Here is a 27,925-nt window from a genome sequence, read left to right as displayed (position 1 = left end):
AATGATACATTCAGGAAGGTTGTAGGCTGTATATTGTGGACGCCATGGTGTCATAAAATTCGGTCAGTCGCACAAAAAGAATATGGAAAAAAAGTGAATTACTTTTTAATAGCTCTTTCAAATTTACGAATTTCAACACCTGCTAAACTTTAATTACATAAAGAAGTCTTAAATAAGGTATTTGAACTTCGAGTTTTTCTTATGGATAGAAAAACTCCAGTCATTCACATTTCACTTTGTTGGCACAATTTCCTGCAACTTATATTTGAAAATTTTCTATTAAAATGATGTAAAATTATGACCTTCAGATTATCCAACTGAAAAAAACAAAAACAAGTTTTCTGTTAAATTGAAATTAAGTAAAAAAAAAATTATAGATATATGTAGTCCTATGTATAAAATCTTAATGCTATAAGGAGATGCATAAGCCAAAAATTTTGAGGCTAATTGTAATGCCTCTTCATATTTATGAACTTCCACATTTAGATTCAGATTTGAAACATAAATTTTTGGAAAAGAAAATGTGCTTGGAAGTTGGAATCGCCCACATATATATATATATTGAAATTGATGTACAAATTCTACCATATTATACATGTAATTATATTTTTATATACACTAAGTAATAAATGGAAGTAAAACACACCATGAGGTATAATATGATTATTTTATTTACAGTTTTAATACTCATTCATTGCTAACTTAAGTAAGAGTCCATGATTTATATCACTTTGTACCAAGTATGACGTGGTTTTCGGCAGAATGCATCAAATCAATTTTATTCTTGCTGCAATGTATATCGTTCAATGGAAACAATAAAATTCACCATCACTATGATCTGTCTTTGAAATTAAGATGAAGGTTATTTGGTAAAGAATAGCAATAACATCTGAGGCCCATTGCAGTGCGTATTTTGGACCTGCGATTGTTTTTTTTACTTGCGTTTAAACGCAACTCTTTCTGCAACAGACCCCTGATATGCAAAGACAGAGAGTTTGGAGTCTAGTCTACATTCTAGACATACATGTACATGGTATAATTCAAGCCTGTGCTTGCAGACTAGATTCAAATAGTGTATGGTTTATGGGGGGGGGATACAAGGATTTAAGTGTGTGTGAGTAGCATTTTATAAGCCAGTTCGTAGTTCCATTCTGCGCATGATCAAAAGATTCTACGCATGATCAGAGGAAGGTCATTTGTACTAAAGTGACATGGTGGTTTAAAATCTAATGAGATAAGCACCAACTTTGATGTCTTGAATCATATATTCTTTTGAATTGTGGTTTTCATTTACATAAAAAAAAACAATGCGTCCACGAACGACTGGTATTTCAAAGTTTACTAAGACCATTGTGGAACATGCTATGATATGCATTCAAAATAGGAATGCAACAAATACTTCATAAAGTGTTCATTGAGGTGCTATTCTAGTCACCTGGTCTATTAAATTTCTTCGTCCTGCTATATAAGGCAAGCTTATGTAATATCTTGCTTTGAAATCTGCCTATCATAATCTGGATCATAATGAAAGAAATGAAAGGTCATTTGACCAAAATTGTCCATGAAGTAACCACAAACTGGTCTATTCCAAGATGGGGGGGGGGGTATCAAAAGGATTAAGTGTGTTTGGGTGTGAGTAGTACTTTATTCCAGGATGGGGGGTATCAAAAGGATTTAAGTGTGTGTGTGAGTAGTGCTTTATTCCAGAAGCGTGCATTAATAGGCCTACATGTAACCCATCACCACATTGACCAAATCATGCTCAGAGGATGTGCGTCACTGTGTATTATTCCATGAAAGTGTGTGTTTAATATCATGTGAGCAGTGGAACAAAGCTCAACTTAAAATCACACTTATATCTTTGTGAAACGCCCCCCTGGGATCAAGTCTTTTGGCCAGAAAGGATCAGTATTTTAGAATTGTTTACCTCTCATGATGTTGAGAACAAAAACTTCCTATTGCTGTCTTAAAACACTAACTGCTGGGAAATGTTCTTTTAAAACTACAATTTATCATATTAGAGATTGAAATTTACACAAACTGAGAAGCTTGTCCTCCTAACAAAATAATGGCTTTCTTTCACTTGTTAACCCATTGCATACTAGAACCAGGTAGCTCCTCTACAAACATTTAGAAAATTCAGAATGCACTAATCATTTTCAACTTGAAGCCCAACTCAAACAAATCACCATTATGATCAACAAAGAATTCCAAAAATGACTGGTGTTCTCATATAGTTGGAAGTATTGACCACTTTCTGCTAACAAAGTCTCAAATTCTAGTCCTTTTTGCTTCATCATGTCATGAATACATTACCCAATATTTACGAGGGGTGATGTGATGAGATTGTCCACACAATTCTGTGCAGATAATTTTGGTGTTATTCTTTAAAAACAACTGCATTGTTGTTACCAATAACAATAGTTCGATCTCTATGACAAAATTTGCTAATAACCACCTAAATGGCACCATTTCAATAGCTTATGAAAGTTGTTTCGCATTTATAGCGTACAAATAGCTAATACGCACTATTACAATGGTATAAATTGAAAATGCCCTGATCAACAAGGAGAAATTTTTGTACCATTGCAAAAATCTAAATATTCGCTATTTGTGTTGTACAATTCCTTAAAAGTTAACGAATAAAGGAACAATAATCAGTCCATTCCTACGTTAGTCCATAATTATCCTAAGCACAAAAGAAAAATCTCCCCAAGATTCAAGCCGCGCATTGTAGTAAACGGTTCACAAATTTGCATTTAGCTACTTGTATAAAGTAGGCCCTACATGTATGGCATCTACATTAAGTGGAAGCGCCGTGGTGTAGCGGTTCTGACTCTCGCCTTGTAATCAGAGGGTCGTGTGTTCAAATCCCACCATGGCCTAGCGCCCTTTGGCAAGGCGTCAATCTACACTTTGCCACTCTCATCCAGTTGCTAATTGGGCACCGGTAGGAAACAACCATCATTGTGGTTGGTTTAGCAAGTTTGCGTCTAACAGGCTGCTTGGAATGCTATGAATCCAGTGACCGGGTAATACAAATTGTAAAGCGCTCTGAACAGTCGTAGATTGATAAAGCGCTATATAAATACCAATTATTATTATTAATTGAGCACAATGAATTGAATCTTCTTATGATGAAACGTAACCATGCAATGGTGCATTTAGGATGGTACGTGTGTGATGGTACAAATGTTGGGCAATCAGCCTCTCATTAGCTTGCGTATAACAATTCAGGTGGTGTACAACATGATTCAAGAAACAGGCTTCTGTCTACTCCTGTTTCAAGATAATAATATTAAGCTGTAGAAAATGAGCAAAAATTTTAAGAAAAGAAATGAAGCTTTTACTATGCCTTGAACCTGTTATTTCTATTTAAAAAAATAAATAAACACTAGGTAACACTCCTGCTTTTTTTTTCTTGACCAGTCCCAGAATGAAATAATCCTTAATACATGTAAATTGATCTGACCAGCAGTCTTTGTAAAGGATCACAGATGATATCCACTGAAGAGTGATTTCTTTTTCAGTTGTTATAGGTAACAGAAAATGCATATACAAGTAATTTTATGATGTTTTTTCTTGCAAAATTTCAGCGTGGAAATAATTGCATATAAAACAACAAATAATCAAATAATACACAAACTTCTGTCTTCTCTGTCAACTAAGTTAATTAAGTTACATACAAAGTAGTATTCATTTATGCAGGATTGTTTTTTGTTCATCAGAGTTTTTCACTTCCACAAAGGAAAAAAATAGCACAATATCTAATTGTTGGAGAAATCCACCGCTGATCATTCAGCCTTTTATAAATTCCTGCTGAACAGTTGATCGTTTCTCATGGAATATAAATATAGGATTGTAGTGTCTTCAAAGAGTCTATTTAGGATCTTCAAATTCCCCTGAGGCAAGGTTTTTAAGCTTTGGAAACTTGACCTTCTTAGCATCCAGCTGCTCCTGTGACCAGAGCAATAGTTTGAGGAGGTTGGTTAGTTTGGGAGTCGATTCCCGATTCTCGGCTTCCAAAATGGCTGCATTCAACTCACTTGCGACCTGATGGAGAAAAGAAGGGCGATCAATAGAATTAAAATCAACATGAAAAACTAGAATGTAGAGATATGACCATATCATACATGGCAGCAAGCCCCATTACTTAATTTGGATGTAGCTTGGACTTCCATTTAGTGATGCAAGATTGTGTACAAGCTATTGATTTTATTTTTTTGCACCATGTATTTTAAGGTTGATCATCACCATCATAATCAACATCATCACCACCATCATCATCATTTTAAGACTGTAACCATACTGGGATATCAAACTTTCCACATATTATAGTACAGAATACACAGAGATGGGCAGAAGATGAAAAAGTTGGACCTTCCTTATACACAAATATACCCAATGATCTAATTTGAGAATACAAAAAAGATTAAATAATGAAATTGGTTTGTCCTGCAGCAAGCCATTCTTTTTCTGTTCAAAATTGAAAATTAAGTGGTTTCATAATGATATAAATATGGAAGACAGAATATGATCCTGATTATTCTTGTATAAAAAGGAAACAAAACAAAACATTTCCTTTGACATAATTATATTTACTTGTATGTAATTGCTTCATTTTCCAAGAAAGCAGATATTCAGCTGATAAATTGAAGAAAAGAGAGTAATTTCAGGAGAAAATTCACGTTGTGAACATTGATAATAAGATACCTTTTGTCTTTGTGAAGGATGAAGAAGATCAGAAAAAGGTGAGCACGCTGGGTCTTCAAACGCAAGCAACGCTAACGTTCTCTCTAGTTCCGGCAATACTTCCATACTCTCCTCTCCCCTCTCCGATAGATGCGTCTGCGCATACGTTAGTGCACCCTCCAAGTCCTTGTTACGTATCAGCTCTATTAGATGTTGTTGCTATCATATTAAATCGGATTTGACAGTGACACAATAGAATGAGAATATATGTGTAGAATTTGAAGATATCAAAAAAATACTTCATACAGCCTAGCCTACACTATATTAACATGGTGGATTTTCATTTTCATCTTTAGGAAAATATGTAAAAGTCTTGGTTGGTATAAAAGACTGGAAATTTATCCTCATACACAATACCTGTACAAGAAGCAATGTTGTTTTGCAAAGCCTACACTGCCAGCATTAAGAAAAAATAGATTATTTCGATTTGATAGAGAATAGATACAACTGCATGAAAATGTGTCTGTGGCAAACTAGGGGTTAATGTTTTAACTTTAAAGTGTAAACAAATTGTTCCAATAGGACATCACATAAACTATTCATCATACCACGATAACCTAAATGTAACAGGAACAGCTTTTATAGGAACCTTTTGGAAGTGATTTTATATGATCTGACACAACAACCCAAACGGAATTCCATGTGACAAGGTCTTTTTTCTTAGTATAAAACAATGGTCTCCTGCTGAGCTAGACTGAAAAAATGTCCCAGATTTAAAAAATCATAGTAGCTTGATGATTGTCTCATGCTTGACAAGAATTTCCAAATAAAATGTACTCCTTAAAGAATGAAATTTTCTTGGCCTCTGCAGCCTCTTACCTGTAAATGAAAGTAGAGATATCTGTCATTATCTAGTAGTTCTGGATGAAGGTCATTGACCTTTGCTATAGCATCTTCAATATGGCCATCTTGGATTGCTTCTCTTATCTGTATCCTTTCATTCAGTGTATCTAGATCTGTCATGGGTTTAGTACTGGACTCGGATTGGAATCGTTCGGCAGCCTCCTTGAACCCCTCTGTAAAATCGTGCACAGTATTTGAAATCGTAAATGTTATAGTAAATCAATACATCACTACAGCAGTTGAGACAGTTCAATGACAAATTGCTGCATGACATCTGCTACTTCATTTTCACAAAGACATTGAGCATGGTAAGTTATCAAAGCATGACTTAGGTTTTGAAAACTTTTGGTAAAGAAATAATGATAAGAATTATATTAAACGATTATCAGAATATTCAAATCTTACTATGGTGTAGTGGCAATTATATTTCACCTCCCCCCTTACCAACAACAAATAAAAGAAAGTAATTTTATTTGCACAACTTATGAGATATCAATCCCGGTAACTGCTCTGCACATTAATAACTGAATTTAATTTAATATTAAAATAACACAAAATTAACCTGAAAGTCAAGACCACTTCACGTTATTTCCTGTGCCTCAGTAGGACATGGGTCTTATTTTACAAGAAAGTGTTCAAAGCTGGTGATCTAGTATCCAATACAGTATTGTCTCCTGGTTCAGGGCTATTTGGTTGCATGCATTAAATGCAACATCTCTTAATTATACATGTATCTTGTTTCTGGTCTACTTCACAATTTTTATCAAACATTAGTCCACATCAAACTCTTCCTATCTGACTCTGGGTTGCCAGTGATAATTAGGAGTCAATAACTAGTGTATATAATGTAACAAAGATTAAACTTGAAAAATACTTAATGACTTGTGACTAAATAATTAAGGAGTTATCAAAGTGTCCATTTACCTACAATAAAACGCATTACTAATAATTCTACAGAATATTCATGCTCATTTTTTTTTTACCTGTGACTAGATAATTCATCACTAATTTGTTCATGTCACCCCTTGTAATATGAAGTCCTTGTAGTCTGTTCATCCAGGCTTCTTTAGATATATCAGTCATTGGACTCTTATTGCTGGCCTGAAATTGAAGAAATCAAAGTTGCTTGATAAACGTACAGCAAAGTAATGCACAATGAATTTCCACTTTAATAAGATTCAGCTCATTTTCAGTGGCGTGGTTCTAATCAGTAGAGGTGCCAGTCCAAAAAAGAGGATTGTCCCCTAAAACAAGGACCTCATACACCAAGACAAATCATGTCTCGATAAATTGAGATTGTCCAATGAGTACTTTTTTTTCAATTTCCAGTGCAGGACATACAACAAGAATGTGTTAAAAATAAATCTGGTGACCTCAATTACCCAAGTTCAATATTTTCCCTAACTTGCAATCTTGTTATGAAGCCCAACATTTGACTAGAGCACTCATTTGGTGTCAGCCAGGTTTTGGCACTTGACAGTGAATAAGCTTTCTCAGATGAATGTGGAGACATTATTATAAACAAAGACAATTCCTGTATAAACTTTAACAGGGAGATCCTCATTTTCAGACTGGCGCCTTAGTGCTGCTTAATAATAATAAAAGAAACAAAGACACAATGACCACAAAAGCACAAACCTGTAGATCTACCTGCAATACATCATCTTATACAGGATGAAGGCACAAGCCTGAAACTCCTGGTCGCATCTTGCAGGATTGGTGTTACTGTAAACTACAGTACATCTTCATGAGCTTGTGTGAGGAGGTATGGAAGCTCAAAGTGCTTACTTTGCCAATATTTATCAATAGAGTTTCTTTTAAATTTGTCTGTTACTGGCATTTTTATCAAGTCTTCTGGTAGACTATTCCAGTCATTTAACAATCTTCTACTTAAAAGACTTATTTCTCACATCCAGTTTGCTTTTGGATTTCAATATTTTCATAAATGTTACCTTTCGCTGAGCTTCTATCAAACTTGGAGAATAAATGGTCTAGAAAAATGTCAACCAATCAAGGCATAATCTGGTGGACCATAACATTCACTAAAAGCTTTAGTCGAAATTTCAAATAATATTGATGTACTTTTAGAATATTGTAATGCAACTTGATTGTCTTCTGTTAGAATAAGACATCTGCTAGAATTATATCTTTAATTCTAAACTAGCAGAGCCTGTGGAAAATTCCATGGGTGCTACCTGTATAATAATCATTTGGCATTATAACTAAGAGGATTTTTTTTTACTATCAGAACTATTTTGTTTTTCGTCAAGGTATTCTTGAAGAGAATATCAAGAAAAAGGAGATGGAACGCGGAATAAGTTGAAACATTGTAATTTTCTTTAACGCCTGTAAAGTAAATTTATGCAATACTGCCCTCAATTTATTGCTATTAATAATACATGTGTTGTATTAATCATAGCAATAAATTGAGGGCTGTAAAGTTGTTCTCCCTTTTTAGGTCTCATAAAAGTAAGCTCCATACATCAATTCTACAAACTGTAATAAATACAAAATTATTTGATCTCCCTTTATTGAAATTTACTATTTCATGTAAAGTTGTCATTCCATAAATTAATAAAAGGTTCAGGTGAAGATGAAGACTCCATTTTTTGCTGAACTTTCGATATTAAACGATGTTGCGTTCTTGGAAGACAAAAATTGCATTCATGAAACGGAAAGCGCTGATTTGTCGCCAATCTTCTTATCACAGAAAAATGGTTCGTGGACGTTTCTACGTATCGCTCATCTCGTCATGAAATGGGCCTCGGAGTCTATTACTTTAACTAGGCCTAGAGTCTAGAATCTACTTTCTCTAATGTTAGATTAGCTCCTCCCATGGGCGCTAGATCGTGCTGTCGAGCATGTGCACAAATAGTCAATGCATTGTTCTTGCATTTTTTGAGTGGTTCGTTTAGTTATGTTTAGCAGCATCATCACATTTTCTGGCAGCCGAGTTGATGGTCTATCATTGACATTAGCTTCCCATTATTAGGAGCCGTGGAAACATGTCACATTGATGATACCGTATCAATGTGACACGTTTCCACGGCTCCTATCATGCCTATGGGAAGCTAAACATACTCCTAGGGCAGGATAATTTAAAGCCTATTTTGGGCCACTAGCCTACAGTTGTGAGTGTACAGAGTGAGGTATTGATTGATAAATACTGACACTGACACAATTTGACTTTTTCAGAAGTTTATATAAATCATAATTGATACCGGTACTGTACTTTACTAGGGAATTCCTGTAACTTTTAAGTAATTTTCTTATGTTTTAGGACTTCAAGATTATTTTCTCTTTATGACAAATTATAGACCAAAAGCTTCGGTCTCTGTTTTGTTGGTTGTTCAGCTGAACTTCGTTGGCTTCACTCACCAAATACAGAGACCGAAGTTCTAGCGCGATCTGTACAGGGGACTCAATGGCCATATGTTTATGTACTTAAGATCGGATAAAACGGGGAAGTGAATTTGCGCGACAGCCGAGGTAAGTCACTGTTTTTGTTCCTTTTAACTTCATTTTTCTTTGTTTTTTGGCAATTGATGCCAAGAGGGAATATCAATTTGCACTCTGGTCACTATAATTTTCGAAATTTTTATTCATTAAAGACAAAAATTGAAAAGCCCCGACAGGGGGATTTTGCATTAATGCCAATGGTGGCTGCACGATAGCGAGCCGTCTGTGTACGAGGAGAAATATTAAAAAAAATGTTAAAAAACTCCTCGAAACAGACGGCTGCCAGCTGTCTAGACAAATTAGAGCTTTCTAAATTTTGTGGTCCTACCTAGTTAGTAAATTCTAACTTTAGTTAAGAACTACCGTGATCTACATCAAAATTTCATGCGTATGGGACTGAACAAACATCTGTATCGGCGCGCAGTCTGACTCTGAGTGAGATTAGTGAGAATCGCAGGTTTACTGTGAAAATCAGTCAAATATGTGTTCTATATACATACCATTTCGCTGTTGAAGTATCTTTTCTGCCTCTCTGCTTTATTAAAATATGTAACTTGGAAATCTCTGCAGTTTATGTTAATGCTTAATTATATGCAAAACGTCTTTGACGTTCTCTTCTCTGATCACCGGCACCAGCTATGGCTGAAATATAAATAGCATTAACCCCCGGCCCCCTAGAGATAGCCCCGGCCCGCGCCCATGCGCATGCCCATATCCGGCAGCGCGCCGTGCGAGTCAAAGATGGGAAGAGTTTCAAGTTCAAAAAAATTTGGTAAAAATCCACACATATTGGATCATTCTCAATTTTACAAACAAACACTTATATGGACAATTACAGTGAGACACAAATTTACAAATCAAATGTATAAATAAATAAACATAAGTACGAAATACAGACAAAATATGGTTAACAATTTTCATGTTGATCGAGCCCTAAAACATATTCAAAAGGCCTACATATTCAAATAAATAATTGACCTCTTATAGCATAAGTAAATATATATGTTTTTCTTTTTTTTCTTTTGAAAGTTAATTCTTTACTCGATTTTAAATATGTAAATTTAACTAGGTTCAAATCAAATTAAATATAATTAATTAAAACAGCCTATCAAAAGGGCGGGAGTGAGAGTCTGCAGTGCCCCCCCCCCAAAAAAAAAGAAGAAAAAGAAAAGAAGAAATGGGGGAGACGATGGGGGGGGGGGGGAGAAGACGAAAGTGAAAAGGAGGAAGAAAATGGCGTAAAGGCGTAAGAAATGGGGAAAAATAGGAAAATTCCTGCTTGTGCTTTGAGGTCTCATGAATTTGATGAGATGCATTACTGTTCCAAAAATGTACACAAAATTTCAAGTGAGCAGTATGACAGAAAAATATACCTACTCGGGTTATATACCATTTTAGAATCATCATTATCATTATGTATGACATGTCCATATATATATATATATATTTACTTTTCCCTTTTCTCTTTATTTTTCATAGAGCCCCGAAGCCCCCCCCCCCCCCCCCATCTGTACTTCTTAGCTTTTTTCTTATGAAACAACATAAATATGTTATAATCTCATATATCCAATTTAAATAGTGCGAGCGCGAAGTGTGAGCTACTGAACTTTTTAAATATCATGTATTCTGTCCTGAAAATTGAACATTCTGGGCAGTGTGAACCTGAACGAGATGCTACATGTAACTAGATAATTACTGCGAGCGCGAAGCACGAGCAGAAATTTTCAGTTCATGCGTTCTTTACTGATGCAAAAGGGACCTTTTGCAAAATGGAAACGTTTTGCAGATCTGAGATTTCAGACCTAAAAACGGGACACTGTATTCATGTTTTTGCAAATCATGAAAAAGGATGGGTAATTTGGTATCTTTCTACATTAATTATGCGAGCGCAAAGCGCGAGTAGAAAGTATTTGATATTCTGACCTAAAACTGGATAATTTTAGCACGTTTTGAATAAAGATCAAGCTGCATATCTCAATAAACATGCGAGCACGTGTCTTAGAGTTGGACGGAATCTGGGCATTCTGCATACATTTTATTTTTATCATGAAAATCAATCATGCGAGCGCGAAGCGCGGGATAAAATGTTTGATATTCCCATATGAAAAAGGGTCAATTATTATAAGCACTATTTAAAGCACTGTGTAGAAAAATTGTGAAGTGGATGTGGATACTTGCGAGCGCGAAGCGCGAGCAGATTTTTTTATTATCATTTTTACCTAGGTCCGCACGGGACATTCTAAGGACATTTTGAATTGATATGAAAATGATGACTATCTTCCTATTCCTCTTCCTAAGCGCGAGATGAAACTTGTAGATATACCTTTCTGAAAAAGGGACGATTTGGACTCAGGAAACTGATTTATTAATCTATAATAGGCCTAATGAGTGATATGTGTTGATATTGAGACATGAAAACTGGATATTTCAAACACCTTAGTAATCATGAGTAGGATTCATGGGTTGGTATATTTTTTTAACAATTAATGTAAGCGCAAATAGCGAGGCAAAATTTTTGATAAACTGTCGTAAAGGATTTTAATATAGAGGTATAAAACCAATCCAAATGCGAGTACACATGCAACGCTAGCTCATATAGGCCTATATAGGTTTTGACAATCAGACACCTGAATAGGGATGGTTATCTTATATGGAATACACAAAGACAATAGGTAGTAAGAAAGGGAAATTAATTAAAATATGAAAAAATAGCAAACAAAAGCGGGAAATTAAGGTAGAATGGGATGAGCCGAGAGCTAGTTTGGACAACGAAGAAAAGGGACAAGAAAAAAAAACTTAATAACACGACCGGGCTGCCGAGTATTGAAAATAAGGAACAGAAAGAAAGATGAACTGCATGTTATTAAGCTAACTAAATTTTATGCAATTATTATCGGTCGCGATCAGGACAAAAATGTCGATCCTATATAGACAAAGGCTATAAACATCCTCCTGCTATTCGTTAATTGTAGCCCCCCCCCCGTAGGATTAAAAAAAGAACAAAGAAGAGAAATGAAATTGACCTTAAGTATAGGAAAAAAAAACCTTTTTTTTGTTGCTTTTTTGCTTTTTTTAGAACAAATTATTGACTTTAAATTTAGGTGACGGCTTTTCTTTTTCTTGCCAAAGTTCCAATTAATGAGTAAAATGTGCCACTCCTTTTTCATGACAAATCCTAGAGCACCCCGTAAAATTTCAACTCTGGATCCGTGCCTGCCCTACCTAGGTAAAGCTTTATACGCTGGCAAGAGTTACCGTCAAAAGTCTAACTCTCCAACATGTCCAATGCTACCGGGTTCTGCCCCATACCCAACACAGTAGCCCCGGTCTGTAATAGTCCAGGATAGGCCCCATAGAAACTTGACCAAACCTTGTTTTTTTATATATACAATATTTTTTGATGGTTTCTTGTCAATTCGAGGGTGCTGATCACGAATCTGGATGATGCCACTCGTGTAACCTTGAGCATTTTCCGCAAATTGGCAAAATCCAATATGGCCGCCAAAATATGCAAATTACCCATAAAAATCCTAAAATTGTCCGCACATTGGCTATGAAATGCATGGAAGCGTGTGGCCGGAGTAAAATACACTCTGAAAAAATAATTTTTGACAAAATATTTATTTTCCTGATATTCAAAATGGCCGCCATAGTCCATTGTATACTCTATTATGTATAATATGAATAGGGAAAACTATTTTTTTACAAAAATGAGCACTAAACCGCAAAAAATCGCGATATATGAACGAAGTAATATTATGCAAATCATCATTACTAACGAGATATATCATTTATTATGTCATAAATGGGAACATTTCTGCATTTTGATGTCTAAAATGGCCGCCACTGGCCCAAACAGTATTGCGTACAATGGCAATGGGGGCCAAAAAATTCACAAGAGTGATCACTAAAATGCATATTATTAAGATTAAACGAGTGGAATACTGACTAAAAACATAATTGTTAACGAAATATATTATTAATATGCCATGAATGTGATGAATGTTGTATTTAGATATTCAAAATGGCTGCCAAAGGCCCTAAAAGCATTATCCACAATGAGAAAGTGGGGCAAAGAAATCACAAGAGTGATCACTAAAATGCATAATTTATGTGATAAATTCATGGGATACTGTTTAAAAACGTATTTTCTAATGAAATACATCATTCAGGTTAAAATTTTGTGTTAAATACTGTATTTTTACTTTCAAAATGGCCGCCAGAGACATTAACAGTGTTATGCACAATGCAAAGTGGGAAACCAATATTCACAGGAGTGAGCACCATAAATGCAGGTATTAGTGATCTATGAGTTAATTATTGTCTGAAAGCATAATTTCTATTAAAGATATCATTTATTATGCCAGATAGGTGATAGATACTGTTATTGGAAAGTCAAAATGGCCGCTACAGGCCCTACCATATTTTGCACATTGTGAATGGGAACAAATTATTTCAGCATAATTTGGCTTTGCTTGGCCAATTAGGGATGTATGAGTGAAATATCGTCTGAAAACATGATTTATAACAAAATATATGATATCTTATGTAATTTATGTGATAAATGCTGTATTTTGACATTCAAAATGGCCGCCATAATCCCTATATTTATCATGTACAATGCGAATGGAGAAACTAATTTTCACAAGAGTGAGAATCATGAAATGCATATGATTGTGATATACGAGTAAAAATATTGTCTTAAACATGATTTCTAACTAAATACATCACATATTGGTTGTGGAGGTTATGAATGCTGTACTTTGAAATCCAAAATGGCTGCCATAGGTCCTAAAAGTATTATGTACATTGTAACATTAGACATATAATTTTGACAGAATATGGCTTTGTTTGACTCTAAATATTGCCTATAATTGTGAATTCTGATGCAAGGGTGAAATATTGTCTAACACCATGGTTTCTAACGAGATATATCATAATGTTGAAGGTGATAAATGGCCAACATAAGCCCTTATCGTATAATATACAATTTGAGTGCAGACAAATAATGTTAACAAAAAGGGCATATGGCAGCCATTTTGTATATTAAAATACAGTATTTATCACATAAATTACATAAGAGATGATATATTTTGTCATAAATCATGTTTTCAGACGATATTTCACTCATACATCACCATTTGGCCAAGCAAAGCCAAATTCTGATGAAATAATTTGTTCCCATTCACATTGTGCATAATAATTATCTTAAGGGCCTGTAGCGGCCATTTTGATTTTCCAATAACAGTATTTATCACCTAACTGGCAGAATAAATGATATCTCTTAATAGAAATCATGCTTTCAGATAAGATTTTACTCATAGATCACTAATACTTGCATTTATGGTGCTAATATTGGTTCCCACTTTGCATTGTGCATAATACTGTTAATGTCTCTGGCGGCCATTTTGAAAGTAAAAATACAGTATTTAACACAAACTTTAAACCTGAATAATATATTTCGTTAGAAAATATGTGTTTTAAACAGTATCCCATTAATTTATCACATATATATGCATTTTAGTGATCACTCTTGTGATTTTTTTGCCCCTCTTTCTCATTGTGCATAATGCTTTTAGGGCCTTTGGCAGCCATTTTGAATATCTAAATACAACATTCATCACATACATGGCATATTAATAATATATTTCGTTAACAATAATGTTTTTAGTCAGTATTCCACTCGTTTAATCTTAATAATATGCATTTTAGTGCTCACTTTTGTGAAAGCTAGTTTTCCCTATTTATATTGTACATAATATAGTATACAATGGACTATGGCGGCCATTTTAAATATGAGGAAAATAAATATTTTGTCAAAAATTGTTTTTTCAGGGAGTATCTTACTCCTGCCACACAATTTCATGCATTTCGTAGCTAATGTGCGGACAATTTTAGGATTTTTATCGGTAATTTGCATATTTTGGCGGCCATATTGGATTTTGCAAATTTGCGGAAAATGCTCAAGGTTACACGAGTGGCATCATTCAGATTCGTAATCAGCACCCTCGAATTGACAAGAAACCATCAAAAAATATTGTATATATAAAAAAACAAGGTTACGCCTCTTCTATCCTGGACTATAACCCTTCAAAGCGCTCTATAACACTTCCCTGTATATGGACCCTTTATTAAGCTTTACGGTCAATCACTGGCGTACAAGGAGGGGGGGGGGGGTTCTGGTTCCACATGCACCGAAGGGGAAATAAAGAACATAGGAGGCAATGTAATAGTAAAATGAAAGGAAAGACAATGAAATATATTATTTGTTAAATATAATGTAAAAAATCTATCAAATAATTAGAATACCATTTCAAAAAGCCAATCTTTTCTGGCTCGCTTCGCTCCCTGGCGACTTTTCACACCATTACATTTTTTTACAAAATAACGGATAATATCATATAAAAGCGGATTATTATTTTCACCACCATTTAGCACTGGCGGTCATGCCAATAGCCCCCTATAGCTCTACAACCAAGAACAAGGAAAAGTGCAAGATATGATGTTGGGGCATATTTACTTAATACAATGTCAGAAATGTCTCAAGTTTAGATTCTCATGAAAAGGTTTATTTTTTCCCCTCACTCGGGACTTTTATCACGCAGTTTTTGGAGGCCATACTAAGCTCCTTTTTTTACTCTCCACGCTACCGCCGCATATAGACCTTCGCGCACAATCATTAAAAAAAGAATCCTAGCTGTTCAGAGAGGTGTATACAGACAGAAAAGAAAGGACAGAGAGAAGGGTGAAAAATATTTTCTGAATACATGTACTATGTAAAAATGAATACTAACATGAATGAGAACTGTATTCTTCTTATTTTTTTTAATACTTATTTTGAATAAGGTCATTTTTTCTTTTTTACCCCAACCCCAAACAAAAATGGAGTTCTGTATCCGTGTCATAAAAGAACCGATTCGATTCTTTTTCGATAATTCTTCTTCACCTCCTTTCGCCCAATAAAATAATGTTTTACTGAATACTTCAGTCACCTATAGCTGCCTACTAGAATCGGAGGCCTAATGTAGAAATTATTTTGCTCGTTTTGGCGCCCCCAATAGTTAATCTCAGCATAGGCTATGTGATCTAATTTATTTGTTTTGTGTGGTTAGCCCCTAGAGCGGAGTATTCCCCCAGCCCCAATGTGTGAAAATAGTCTGTAGTAGTTCCACATTGCCGCTTCGGACCCCATCGTCATGACAGTCAGTATCGTAATGAGAAAAAAATGAGAGGGCAGACATTGAGGTTTACGCTCAATAATGAAAGTGATTTTTGAAATGTTTCTATATTTTAGAATACCGATCTGATTTTCAGCGGGTATTGCCCCATGGTGCAACATATACGCAGCACCCCCATACAAATTAGACGGGGAGGGGGGTGCTATGGATGGCATGTGGGGCCGCTATTTTCTTAAAAGCTGCGAGTGCCAAATTGTTTTTTTTTATACAATAAACTAGTTGTGATTGATTTTATTCCGAATAGAATATAAAAATTTAACACCTTTTTCTTTCCCTTTCTTCCTTTCTCGTTTTGTATTGTATTTGTGTTCCGGGCATATCCTGCCACAAGCTTTTTGCTTTTAAGTAATTATGCCTTCTTCTGTTCACAAATCTTTTATGATAAATGATTTTGTATGAATATATTGTAAATTGATATCTTGGGAAAATGGAAGAAAATAAATATTCTTTTCCCTCCTTATTTTTCTTGGCCGTTATTTTATTTATTCATTTTTTTTTTGGGGGGGCCGGGGGAGGTTCCATGGCCCCTATAGCCCCTGATTTGTACGCCAGTGTTTGATGTTTAAACTTGAAAAGGGAACTTAATATACGGTCTGTTTTGTTTATTTTTTTCTAGCAGCTACAAGACATGCGCGGTCGGAACAAGAATATAGTAATTATTTACGAGCAGGAAATAATCAGGTCATTAATCCTTTTTTGCTCCCACGCTTTATTACGGTGAAAACTTCTGAGAGCTTCCAAGTTTAAATAGTACCAGTTTGAAATGGGACCCTAACAAATGTTGATTTGAATATATAGTCCACCGACAAGTCAATACGGAAGAAAGCACATTTAAAGTTATTTAAATAGAAACGAGAGAGAAATAAATCATAAAAGCACTGAGTGGTAAAATAGTTAATAAGATAAAAATATCAAAGTTATGACCACCTTCCTATATAGGAAGAGTATTCCTTACTACCACTGGCGTATAAGATGAGGGTGGGGGCACTGGACCCCAGAAAGTTCCATGACCATGGAGGATATGGTAGACCAGCAGGGAAAAGGTTAACAAAATCTCTTGGTTTTCAAGAAAAAGATGACGAAGAAAACAATGATTGGCAGTGGACTGAAAATTGTTTTGATGTATGTCTTACATCCATGTCACATTTAACACCTTTTTTATATTGTAAACCCAGTAGCCACCAGTCAAACCACGCCCACCGACGTTTCGCTGTAGCTCGTAAAATATACCAAGAACGTTCTCTCGCTTGCTTCACATACATTTGCAGCATGGTTGTGGAGCATGCAATTTGATTTTGACATCGTATGGCTAAAACAACCTGCGAATAAACTCCTGCGTGCGTGTGTTGAGTTTCGCAATTCGGAGGGAATACCCTTGCATGCATCGTCAGTGGTCTGTATACGCTACAATTTGTACATGCATGCATTTTCAAAACAACTTCCGCATGTGGGATGCACAACTTCCCCCATATCCATACATACCAATGTTGGTTTTGGGACATCAAATATCTATCCTCGATATCTGTGAGATAAGTGACCATATTTTGACATATATATGTACACATTGGCAGGGAAAATATACGTATGAGTTTCATCTTGGGAAGTAGTATCAGGATCACGGGCTGGAGATAAACACAAGATGACTTCAACGTCGGAAATACCAGCGGAAATACTTGGTAGGTTTTCACAAAATTTGATGGAGTGCATTGTGTTTGTTATGGTGCATGGTGTGGCTGCTTTGCTGTGAGCTGTGCTGGGCGTTTGGGAGTGGTGTACAAATCTACAATGTCTTTCAATGTGAAAAATAATGATGATGGTGATAAACATTTGAACTTGTTGTAGATGGGGGGTCGAGTGCCCGGACACTTTATATTTTCAAAGCCTTCTTTTTTGTCTTTGGATTACACTAAAAATGTTAATTCAATGGAAGCAATCTTATATTTTGTTCTCTATAATATTTCCTCACATTTTGTACTAAAAATTGATGAAACTTCGCTTGTAAATTTTTCTGAATGACTTTCTAAAATTGATCGTCCGGACACACAACAACTGGGTATAAATGGTAGGCTTACTTCTTTGGTTTTCTCTAATTACCCTCAAATTATCGTCATGAATTAGACAGCTGGCAGCCGTCTGATTTTGAATTCGAGGAGTTTTTAAAAACATTTTTAATTTTTACAAATTTCTCCTACACAGACAGCTCGCTATATTGCAGCCACCATTAGGGGGTTAACAATGCAAAATCCCCCCTATGGGGCTCATCGATTTTTGTGTTTATTTCATAAAAATATATAAAAAGAATTTACCAAAATGAAGATTATTATGCTGTTTTGGCCTGAAATGCACCAAAACGGGGAAAAATAAACTTTATAGGGGAAAAAACAGTGACTTACTTCATGATCAGCTGTCACGCAACTTCACTTCCCTGTTTTATCTGAACTTAATACTCATAAACATATGGCCATTGAGTCCCTGTAAAGATCGAGCTAGAACTTAGGTCTCTGTACATGTATTTGGTGAGTGGAGCCAACGGAGTTCAGCGGAACAGCCAAGTGAGCCAACATAATAGAGACCGAAGCTTGTGGTCTAGAATTTCTGGTGTGCTGTGGACTAATGATGTATATTACTGATGATTATTGTGATAATTATGATTTCATCAATCACAGGGAGGGAGGGTCAACATGTAAGGCCGCGCTAGGTTCTAGTTTCTACAACGGTCATGGATTTTATCATTACTTAAATAATTCCTGCTTAGACAATTCAAAATGAAACATACATGTACCTTAGACCATTTGGTTAATAAATATAAACAATGAGAAAACTTGGCCTTGTGGGGCCGGGACGTCCGACGTGGGAAGATCCTTGATTCATGGCACTTGACAGCGATTACCCGGTTCTCAGTAAACTCGAACTTGTCCACAACATTTTAGTATACTAAAAAGCAAAGTAGTACAACAGTCACAATGATCTAAAATTCCTAAATATTGTGAAAACGCTCCATTGATTCAAATTACAGCTGAATTTATTGAAACTCAAACACTAACTTCTCACTGTTTTGGTTTGAACCTGCAGAACCCCCAGCTACTCTATTTCAGTTACTGTTTTAGGATGCAGCCCAAGATTGTAGACCCATGTGAACATAGTGAAGACTCCGGGGGGGGGGGGGGGGGGATCCCTGAATTTTTATCTAGTAATTTGAAATTTGAAACAAAAGTTTGCACTTCTATTGATTCTCTCATCTTAAATCCCCAACCCATTGATGTAAGTATTGCAAGTTCTGTGATGAAAAAAAAAGTGACATCCAGTCTTTCGTTATTTTGCGTCAGACAAGCCAGATGCTGATTTTTCTTTTTTTTATGAAAAAGAACTTGGAATCTCAAATCGAACTTTCATATTATTTAAATTAGATTAAGGACAAAAACCCTTCCCCACCAAAAAAAGCCTTCACTGTGACTCTCTATAATCTTGAACTCCTTGATCGCTGTCTGCCTTTAAATCACATGAGGGTTTGAATTGATGGTGAAATCAAGATACCGGTACATTGAAGGAGTACATGAATGTTTGTGTAAATTAGATTTGACATTTCCTGCCTAGCAGTCTTGCAGATCCATGCTTCTAAAGTCTTAAAGGGAATATTCACTTGGACATGGACAGTGAGAGATAAATACTGACGAAGGTTTGGCAAAAACCTATCAAAGAATAATAGATTTTATTGATGTTTAAACATTTGAATCTGTGACATCACAGTTCCATATTTCATTTGATATAGGCCTAATTTAAATACATCATTGCACATTTCCTTTTAATACCAAACTTTTGGCCAGGCTTTAAACCATCTTTGATGTCCATGTAATGTTTTTATTTTTATTTTCTTATTAAAGCTGAAATTGAACTTGTTGATATTAAGTTTGTAGATATTTGAACAATATTTGTTGTTCAAATTCAATTTGTTTACCATTCGATCATCATGCCTCTCAAAGTATTTTATTATTTTTTAATTGAATGGCTGAACTATATTTTTCTGTATACTTATTTGCCCAAATTCTTTCGCAGTGAACTCATTCAGTATAATGCATGATTCCTCATGAATGTTGAAACACTGAATCAATAAATAGGATTTTGGAATCAGGTTAGGATTTAAGAATTGGGCTAGGCTTGGAGTGCTTTAGTGTGAGGTACATGCTCATGAATGTATTCATGATGAAATTATCAGGTATTTCATCATCTGGCAAATATGGGTCGTTTCAAACCACCTCGATCACAAGAATCCCTGTTAAATTACGGGAACTGTTTTCGGCTAAAAAATACCCATTAATTATTCCTGCATTCACACCGCCCCGAAACATACCCTTCGGGATAAGTTCCTGAAGTTACAAGCATGCGCATAGTATGGTCTGATGAGCAGGCAAGGCGCGAGATTCAAAATCACTAGCCCAGCAGCCACCCACAGCTCCCGCGCCCAACGACACGCTGGGCTAAAAGTTCCCGTAATTTGCTTTCACATCGCCAAAATACCTGCGACCTTGGAAAAATCCCCGCGAAAGTTCTTGTAATTTCGCCAAGTACCTACTATTTAGTGGGTATTTTCTTTCGGGGAGATTGCGCTAGTCTAGATTGCGCGTAGTTTGCTTTCACAGTACCAAAATACCTGGTATTTTCTGATCGGGGTAAATTTCCCGATCAGAGAATACCTGGAACTGACGAACTTCGAGGCGGTCTGAAACCACCTTATGTAGACATAGGCCCTATACCCCTGGCAAATACATGTATGCAGACATTTTACCCTTTCATGAATTCATCCTTAAAGGTCAAGTCCACCTCAGAAAAATGTTGATTTAAATCAATAGAGAAAAATCATACAAGCACAATGCTGAAAATTTCATCAAAATCGGATGTAAAATATGAAAGTTATGTTATTTCAAATTTTCACTTATTTTTAACAAAATGGTTATAATATGAACGAGCCAGTTACATCCAAAGGAGAGAGTCTATGATGTCACTCACTATTTATTTTGTTTTTATTGTTTTAATTATACAATATTTCAATTTTTATGAATTTGACGATTATGACCTCCTTGCCTGAAGCACAAAATGTTTAAATAATGGAATTCCAAATGTTCAGGGAGGAATGAAACTTCATTTCACATGATAATGACAAGAAAATAAAAATATTTCATATTTCATATAATAAAATACAAATTTTGACTGATTGACTGATTTTGACGAAATTTTCAGTTTTATGCTTGTTGAATTTTTCTCTTTTTATTCAAATCAAGTTTTTGTTGGGGTGGACTTGTCCTTTAAAATATATAAAGTTAGGACAGAGGACTCAGTCCATACCATAATGATGTGGTCTCAGCAATAAAAATTGAATTCTTGAATTAAAGAAAAATAGGCCTCACAATTTTTTAGGAATGAAGCGAAGAAATACCCGTACTGTAGAACCCTTTTTTTTCTAGTGTCATGACACTAGAAAAAAGGGTTCTGAGAGGGTTCTATGCTTGTCCCGTATTCGGAAACTTCATAGGTTCCCCAAGAAAGGTTCTAAATTAGCCACTTTGGAACCATGTTAGGTTTTTTATGAAACCATTGAAGGTTCTTGAGCATGTAAATAATGTTCTTGGGATCCCTTTTTCTTGAGGGTCCCAAATATGAGATGAAAGGTTTCAAATTTTCACTTTTTTAAAGATTGTACATGTTAAAGGGATGGCCCGGACTGAAAGTATGTATAGCTTAATAAATAGAGTAGAATTCACTGAGCAAAATGCCGAAAATATCATCAAAATTGGATAACAAATAAAGTTATTGAATTTTAAAGTTTAGCAATATTTTGTGAAAACAATCATCATGAATATTCATTAGGTGGGCTGACGATGTCACATCTCCACTTGTTCTTTTGTATTTTATTATATGAAATTAGGTTTATTCAAATTTTTTCCTCCAAGAACTAGAAAATTGGATTGACAACTGATTTAGTGCATTAGATATTTATTGCTGCAACTTATTTCATTAAAAGGGTGACATATTATTAACACAAGTAGGAAATAATGAAAAAAATTATGATTCATTGTATTTGTAATAACTTAAGAAAACGGAAAGCGGAGATGTGACATCATCAGCCCACCTAATGAATATTCATGACAATTGTTTTCACAAAATATTGCTACACTTAAACTTCAATAACTTTATTATTTGTCATGCGATTTTGATGAAATTTTCAGCAATTTGCTCAGTGAATTCTGCTCTATGTATGAAGATATAAATATTTTCAGCCTGGACTATCCCTCTAAAAGGGTACAGTGCAGAGATTGAAGCTTTTGGTCTGTATGCATTTACATGTATTGCCTTTAAATCTAAAATATATGTAAATCAAGTTGATAGGCAGTAGAGAATCATGATCGCCAATTGTTAGCTAATTTCAGAAGCCAATAGAGATCAAAGGAAGAGGAAGTGTAGGATTAAAGGGATCAGATTTAACCCAAGGATGTGGCTTTTCCTCAAATTTTAAGCTGATGAGTGACAACTTAATGGAAACCTGTACATATATGCCCTTGCCTTTGAACGAATTTGTACTTGATAGTGTAGGCAACGTCCTTAATTTTTAAGATGTTTGAAACTCGGCTGATACACTCTTGAGGATTGGTGTTTTTCATTTTGAAAACCAAATCATTGCAAGGACGTCCCCCTTAAAGATTAACTACATATAATTGCAGCAAACAATGATATCCTTTAAAGTAAGTTCAATCCTCCTGGCCCCTGGGAATTTTTTTTTTACAGGGGGGTGCTGAAGTAACTTCACTCTGACAAACAAAAATAAAACCCAAAAAGGGTTTCACTACAAGATGAAGAGTCTTGTCGTTTTTGTCCCAAGAAATAGGACAAGCGAAAAAAAAAAAAGTTTTTTTAATGTAGGGCATTTTGGTTTCATTTCTATCATTTATCATACCTACCAGATTTCCAGAGGGTGCTGCCAAAGGAAATAACACCCCAGCACCCCTGCTTCCTAGGTCCATGCAATTCTCACCATTATGAACTGTATCAGGTACTGGTAGGCCTCTTTTTTTAAACATCAAGTCCACCCCAGAAAAATGTTGATTTGAATAAATAGAGAAAAATCAAACAAGCATAACGCTGATTGAAAATTTCATCAAAATCGGATGTAAAATAAGAAAGTTATGACATTTAAAAAATGTTCGCTTGTTTTTCTTAAAACAGTAATATGCAAACTCAGTGACATGCAGATTAGATAGTCAGTCATGTCCCTCAATCACTATTTCTTAATAGGTTTTTTTTATTGTTTAAATAAATACAATACTTCATTTTTTACAGATTTAACAATAAGGACCAACTTGACTCAACCATATACATGTAATATTAAACAATGCGCATTCCAAATGTTCAGCGATGAATTAATTGTTGTATCACTTGACAATGAGGAGAAAATAGAATATATCATATTTCATATAATAAAATACAAAAATAATGAGTGGATGATGTCATCAGTCTCCTCATTTGCGTACCAAGCAGAGTGTGCATAACTGTTTTATGAAATAAAGCGAAACTTCGAAATGTCTTAACTTTCTTATTCTATATCTGATTTTGATGAAATTTTCATTGTTATGCCTCGTGGATTTTTTCAGTCTTTTTATTTAAAACACCTTTTTATAGGGGTAGACTTGTTCTTTATTGATATCAGCTAAGCTGAAAAAATGTGTTGGAAGCTCTTTGATCACGCTGAAGATGGCCAACATAGATACATAGTTATGCACTGAAAGCAATTTGAGAATGGATAGTATCATTGTTGCTTGGAAAAAGACCGGACTTCTGGCCGAAATGTGCGTCTTTCTTTTGTATAATCCAAGGGCTTATTGGACATTGGGAGTATTTTTTTACCTTATTTCTTTAAATCTGATCAAACATGGTGAATGGGATTTGTTCAGGCATTAGGTGGTTATAACCAGTTTTGGTTCAATCTCAAGATTCTATTACCTGATCAGCTCAAGTTGCTTCAAGATCAATCTCCAGATATTCAAGAAACCTGATGTTTTCATCAGCCTGCAGTAGAGGGGTAGGGGAGTTTTTGCCATAAAAAGAGTGTGCAGTACTGTACGTCAACAGTATCATGAAAATGATGAAATCATTAACAACGGGAAATTCTGAGAGTTTTTCCCACTTGTTTTTGAATAATGCAAAAGAATTCACCTAGCGGCTTGTATTTCACAAAAACTAATTTGGAGTGTAATTTAAGATTAAGATGAAACCCACACATTATTAAAATTGCAACTTAATTACTAGTGATCTCAAGATTGAAGCTTGTCTATAAAAAGCTTTGTTAAAGTGTTAAAGGGCCAGCAATGTGAACTACATGTATATTTCAGTATTACAAAAAGGAGTCATTGAATGCAATTTTTTTTTACCAATTAAAATTTAGATATATATGGCATTATCCTGCTTTTAGGGTTGCCCTCTCAGTAATGTTATTATTTTTGTGATTTAGAATAGCTGTCTGAGCACTTACGTTTATAATTAGAATGTTCCCATTGACAAAGATCTCATCTTGATAATTTCACCCCATTCCATGCCATAGGTAAAATTCATGTATACATGTATGTAAGCAAATTAAATTTTGATGTAAAATTTGTCTATTAAAACACATTCTAAATTTCTAAGTTTATTTATCCTTCACACTGCAAGCTTTATTAGGGGGCACATACAATAAAAATAGAAATGGAATACTGACATGCACTATTGGGAGGGTTAACCAAAACCAAGGAGCTTCCAAGCAGGATGAAAATGGCTGATGAAAATAGGCCTTTTATTACTTCAAGAGTAATATTTCAAGGTGATGAAATTGAATGATTTTTCCAGATGGTGTTTTAAGATTAGCCTGTCAAAAATTACATGTAGGGATATTAGCCTTGCCCAAGACAAAATTACCCTTCGTGCTTCAGCTTTTAATACAGCTCTATATAAAATGCAATGGAAATCTATCCCATGTTTTGGTGATCAATAGATAAAATTGTTATGCCTAACCCCCAAAAAGATATTTTCAAAATCAGAAAAAGTACATATAAATCATGGTGTTTGTATCATTTATATCTTGTGGATACAATGTATGTGTCAGTATATATAAAGATTCAATCAAAAGGTTCAGTTTTGGTACTTGAAAATAGTAAATGTATGTAGACCCTACACACTACGCAGTTTGGCTATTGACACAATATAAAATAGTAAAGTATCCATGGGAAGTCATGTGAAGAGTCATAAATCGCAGTCAATAACATTAAGCATAATTATTCTGTGTTAAAGTTTGGTTTCTGTAACAGACATGTTTTTAATTTCCTTTTTCATGTGAAAAAGTATTAATATCTGAATATGGTACATATATCGGTTATTTTATGATGAAAATGTCTACAAGTCTCAAATTGTATAATTTGTTTGAATTGGAAGCATAAAATGTTTCTTGCAACAATATGTTATACAATAGATATTAAATTTCCTACATGTGTTCAGTATACATGTAGTTCTGCTATTGTGAAAAAAATACTCTCAAAGTGTCTATTAAATGCAACTTATCTGCATTTCATTCATTTTCATCCCTGACATGCATTAAAAAATAAATCTTTTCTTCATTTGGATTTTTGTATGCTCAAATATGGCCACAATGTTCATGGTCTGTTTACACTGTCTACATGTACATATAAATAGATACAAACAAGCAAAACATATGAAAATAATAAATGGCTAACAAAGTTTCATGTCTAAAGAAAACCAAGTGTCCAAAGCATTCAAGGAAAAGGTGCAAAATTATTTTGAAGCTTGGACAGACTGCAAAAAATAGCTAAACACTGATTGCGTACACCTGGAACCTAAACAATCCTTCCTTTGGTCATAGAGTTTCTGACAAGACTTTATATTTGTTTTCTTTTACATAGAATTAGAAAGGGGATTTCCCTGTATGATTACCCACCTTTGTCATGCATTACATGTACATGACACCAATAGGATTACTTTGTGTACTCTGTACTCAAGAGTTGACTGCCTGCTTTGCCACATTGAGGAAATATACGAGACAAAATGATAAGTACATGTATGCATACTGTACTGTGTATGTTATCCACGCGGATACAAGTTGGTTCAAAAGGCATGTTTTTTCTTTTGTCTCACCTGCAACCTTGGAAAATCTTAGAGAAAGTTTGAAAATTATAATTTGGATACAGTATTTTTACCTAGGTGCTGTTTTCTATTTTTACAATTGTCATCGCTTTAAGAATTGATCAGATCTAATTTTAGGTCTACATGTAACATATTTTAATTCCATTCGATCAAACTTTTAAATGACTTTTAAGACTCGCTTTTTAGGCTTTTTGTTCTTTATTTAGCTGCTACATATGTAGGCCTATGTTCGGAATTGATGTGCAAAATTGTTGGTTAACCTCAGTCTTATCTTGGAGCTATTATGTTCTTATGGGGATCAGATACTTCGCAAAGAAAAAGTAGGAAAATTTCTGGCAGAGTTTGACAATAATCAAACATTTGGGAAAGTAAAACTTTGCCTACATATTTTCAATATTTGTCCTTGCTTCTGTCTGTTTAGTATTCCATATAAGTTCAAATTAATGCTGTAACCTGCAAGTGAAAACCTGAATCGTACTGTCCCGTATAATCCAATAATTTGCAAGCGGGACCCGCTGACCTGTCAGGTTTTAACCCGCAAGTCAATTTATCTTTGAAAAATGAAAAATATTATTTCTGCAATCCCCACACTATACAGGCTCAAATCAGGAAAATAAATGCCAACTACTAACCTAGCCTAGAGTGAATTTACTTACAATTTGCAAATTCGCCTTTTATTCCAGAGAGAAAATGTTTTTTTTTTGTGACTTTGTGCCACGAAATGGGTCCGCTCTGATCTCGAAATTGAAAGCATTACGCAATTAACTCCTCGGATAAGAGCCGCAGCTCAGCGCGGGCTAGCTAGCCCAGGCTGCCCAGCAAAGATCGGCAATGTTGTTTTTCAGTCCAGGTTGGTCGACACGGCGACTCAAAACAATCATAATTACAATATTCAATTCTATGGGACCTCGTCTATAAACTAATCAAAATTGAAAGAAATACCTGGATAATGATACAGTCATTTTTTTCTTCTTGTATATCTCCATATTATTTCCTTCTGTTTTTGTATTTCTTCCAATTCTTTATAAACTAATACAAAGTGCACGAGGGCGCCCATTGACTGCACTGCACTGGCGCTCCTTTGAAAGAGCAACTCAATGTTTTATGTCGAACTGTCTCAGTCTTGTTCACTGTTCACAAGACAAAAATACACCGGCATTTTTTTAAAGGAAATATCTACATCTCTAAAAGAATCCGCCACGTAAGAAGCACATGATCCTAACTCAATTTTCATTGTTAATGTTTTTATTATGCGTCGTTACTTCTCCCTTTTTTTCGTATGACGGTCTGCAGGTTTGAGAATGAACTCGACCCGGCCTGCAACCCGCAATCGGGTTACAACATTAGTTCAAATGTTAGTAATGTTGAAAAATCCTTTTTTTACACTTTGTGCATTATAGGCCCACTTATATACATGTACCATTTATTGAATGAAGATTACTTGCCCCCATTTCAAT

At 35.0% G+C, this 27,925-nt stretch overlaps 2 protein-coding genes across 5 annotated transcripts in view; one reads left to right on the top strand and one right to left on the bottom strand.

The window, feature by feature from the left end:
* Nucleotides 1-3,034: 3,034 nt before the first annotated feature.
* Nucleotides 3,035-9,691, bottom strand: LOC121408004 (glucose-induced degradation protein 8 homolog). Its single transcript, XM_041599303.1, has 5 exons — nucleotides 9,555-9,691; nucleotides 6,579-6,696; nucleotides 5,572-5,768; nucleotides 4,714-4,911; nucleotides 3,035-4,053 (listed from the first exon to the last, which is right to left on the bottom strand). The coding sequence occupies exons 1-5, from the start codon at nucleotides 9,555-9,557 to the stop codon at nucleotides 3,880-3,882; spliced, it is 690 nt and encodes a 229-aa protein (XP_041455237.1). The 5' UTR covers nucleotides 9,558-9,691; the 3' UTR covers nucleotides 3,035-3,879.
* An 8,029-nt stretch (nucleotides 9,692-17,720) lies between these two features.
* The window catches only part of LOC121408003 (F-actin-uncapping protein LRRC16A-like), a 97,190-nt gene continuing 86,985 nt past the window's right edge, over nucleotides 17,721-27,925 (top strand). For all 4 annotated transcript variants that reach the window (XM_041599302.1, XM_041599301.1, XM_041599298.1 and 1 more), the window contains exon 1: nucleotides 17,721-17,968. In XM_041599302.1, coding sequence (XP_041455236.1) covers nucleotides 17,932-17,968 — 37 coding nt within the window. In that variant the 5' untranslated portion in view covers nucleotides 17,721-17,931. The remainder of the gene's footprint in view (nucleotides 17,969-27,925) is intronic.

This window comes from Lytechinus variegatus, chromosome 2 (assembly GCF_018143015.1).
Source record: "Lytechinus variegatus isolate NC3 chromosome 2, Lvar_3.0, whole genome shotgun sequence".
NCBI classification, from domain to species: Eukaryota; Metazoa; Echinodermata; class Echinoidea; order Temnopleuroida; family Toxopneustidae; genus Lytechinus; species Lytechinus variegatus.
The sequence above is the reverse complement of the archived record's forward strand: the minus strand, read 5'-3'. Positions and strand labels throughout refer to the sequence as shown.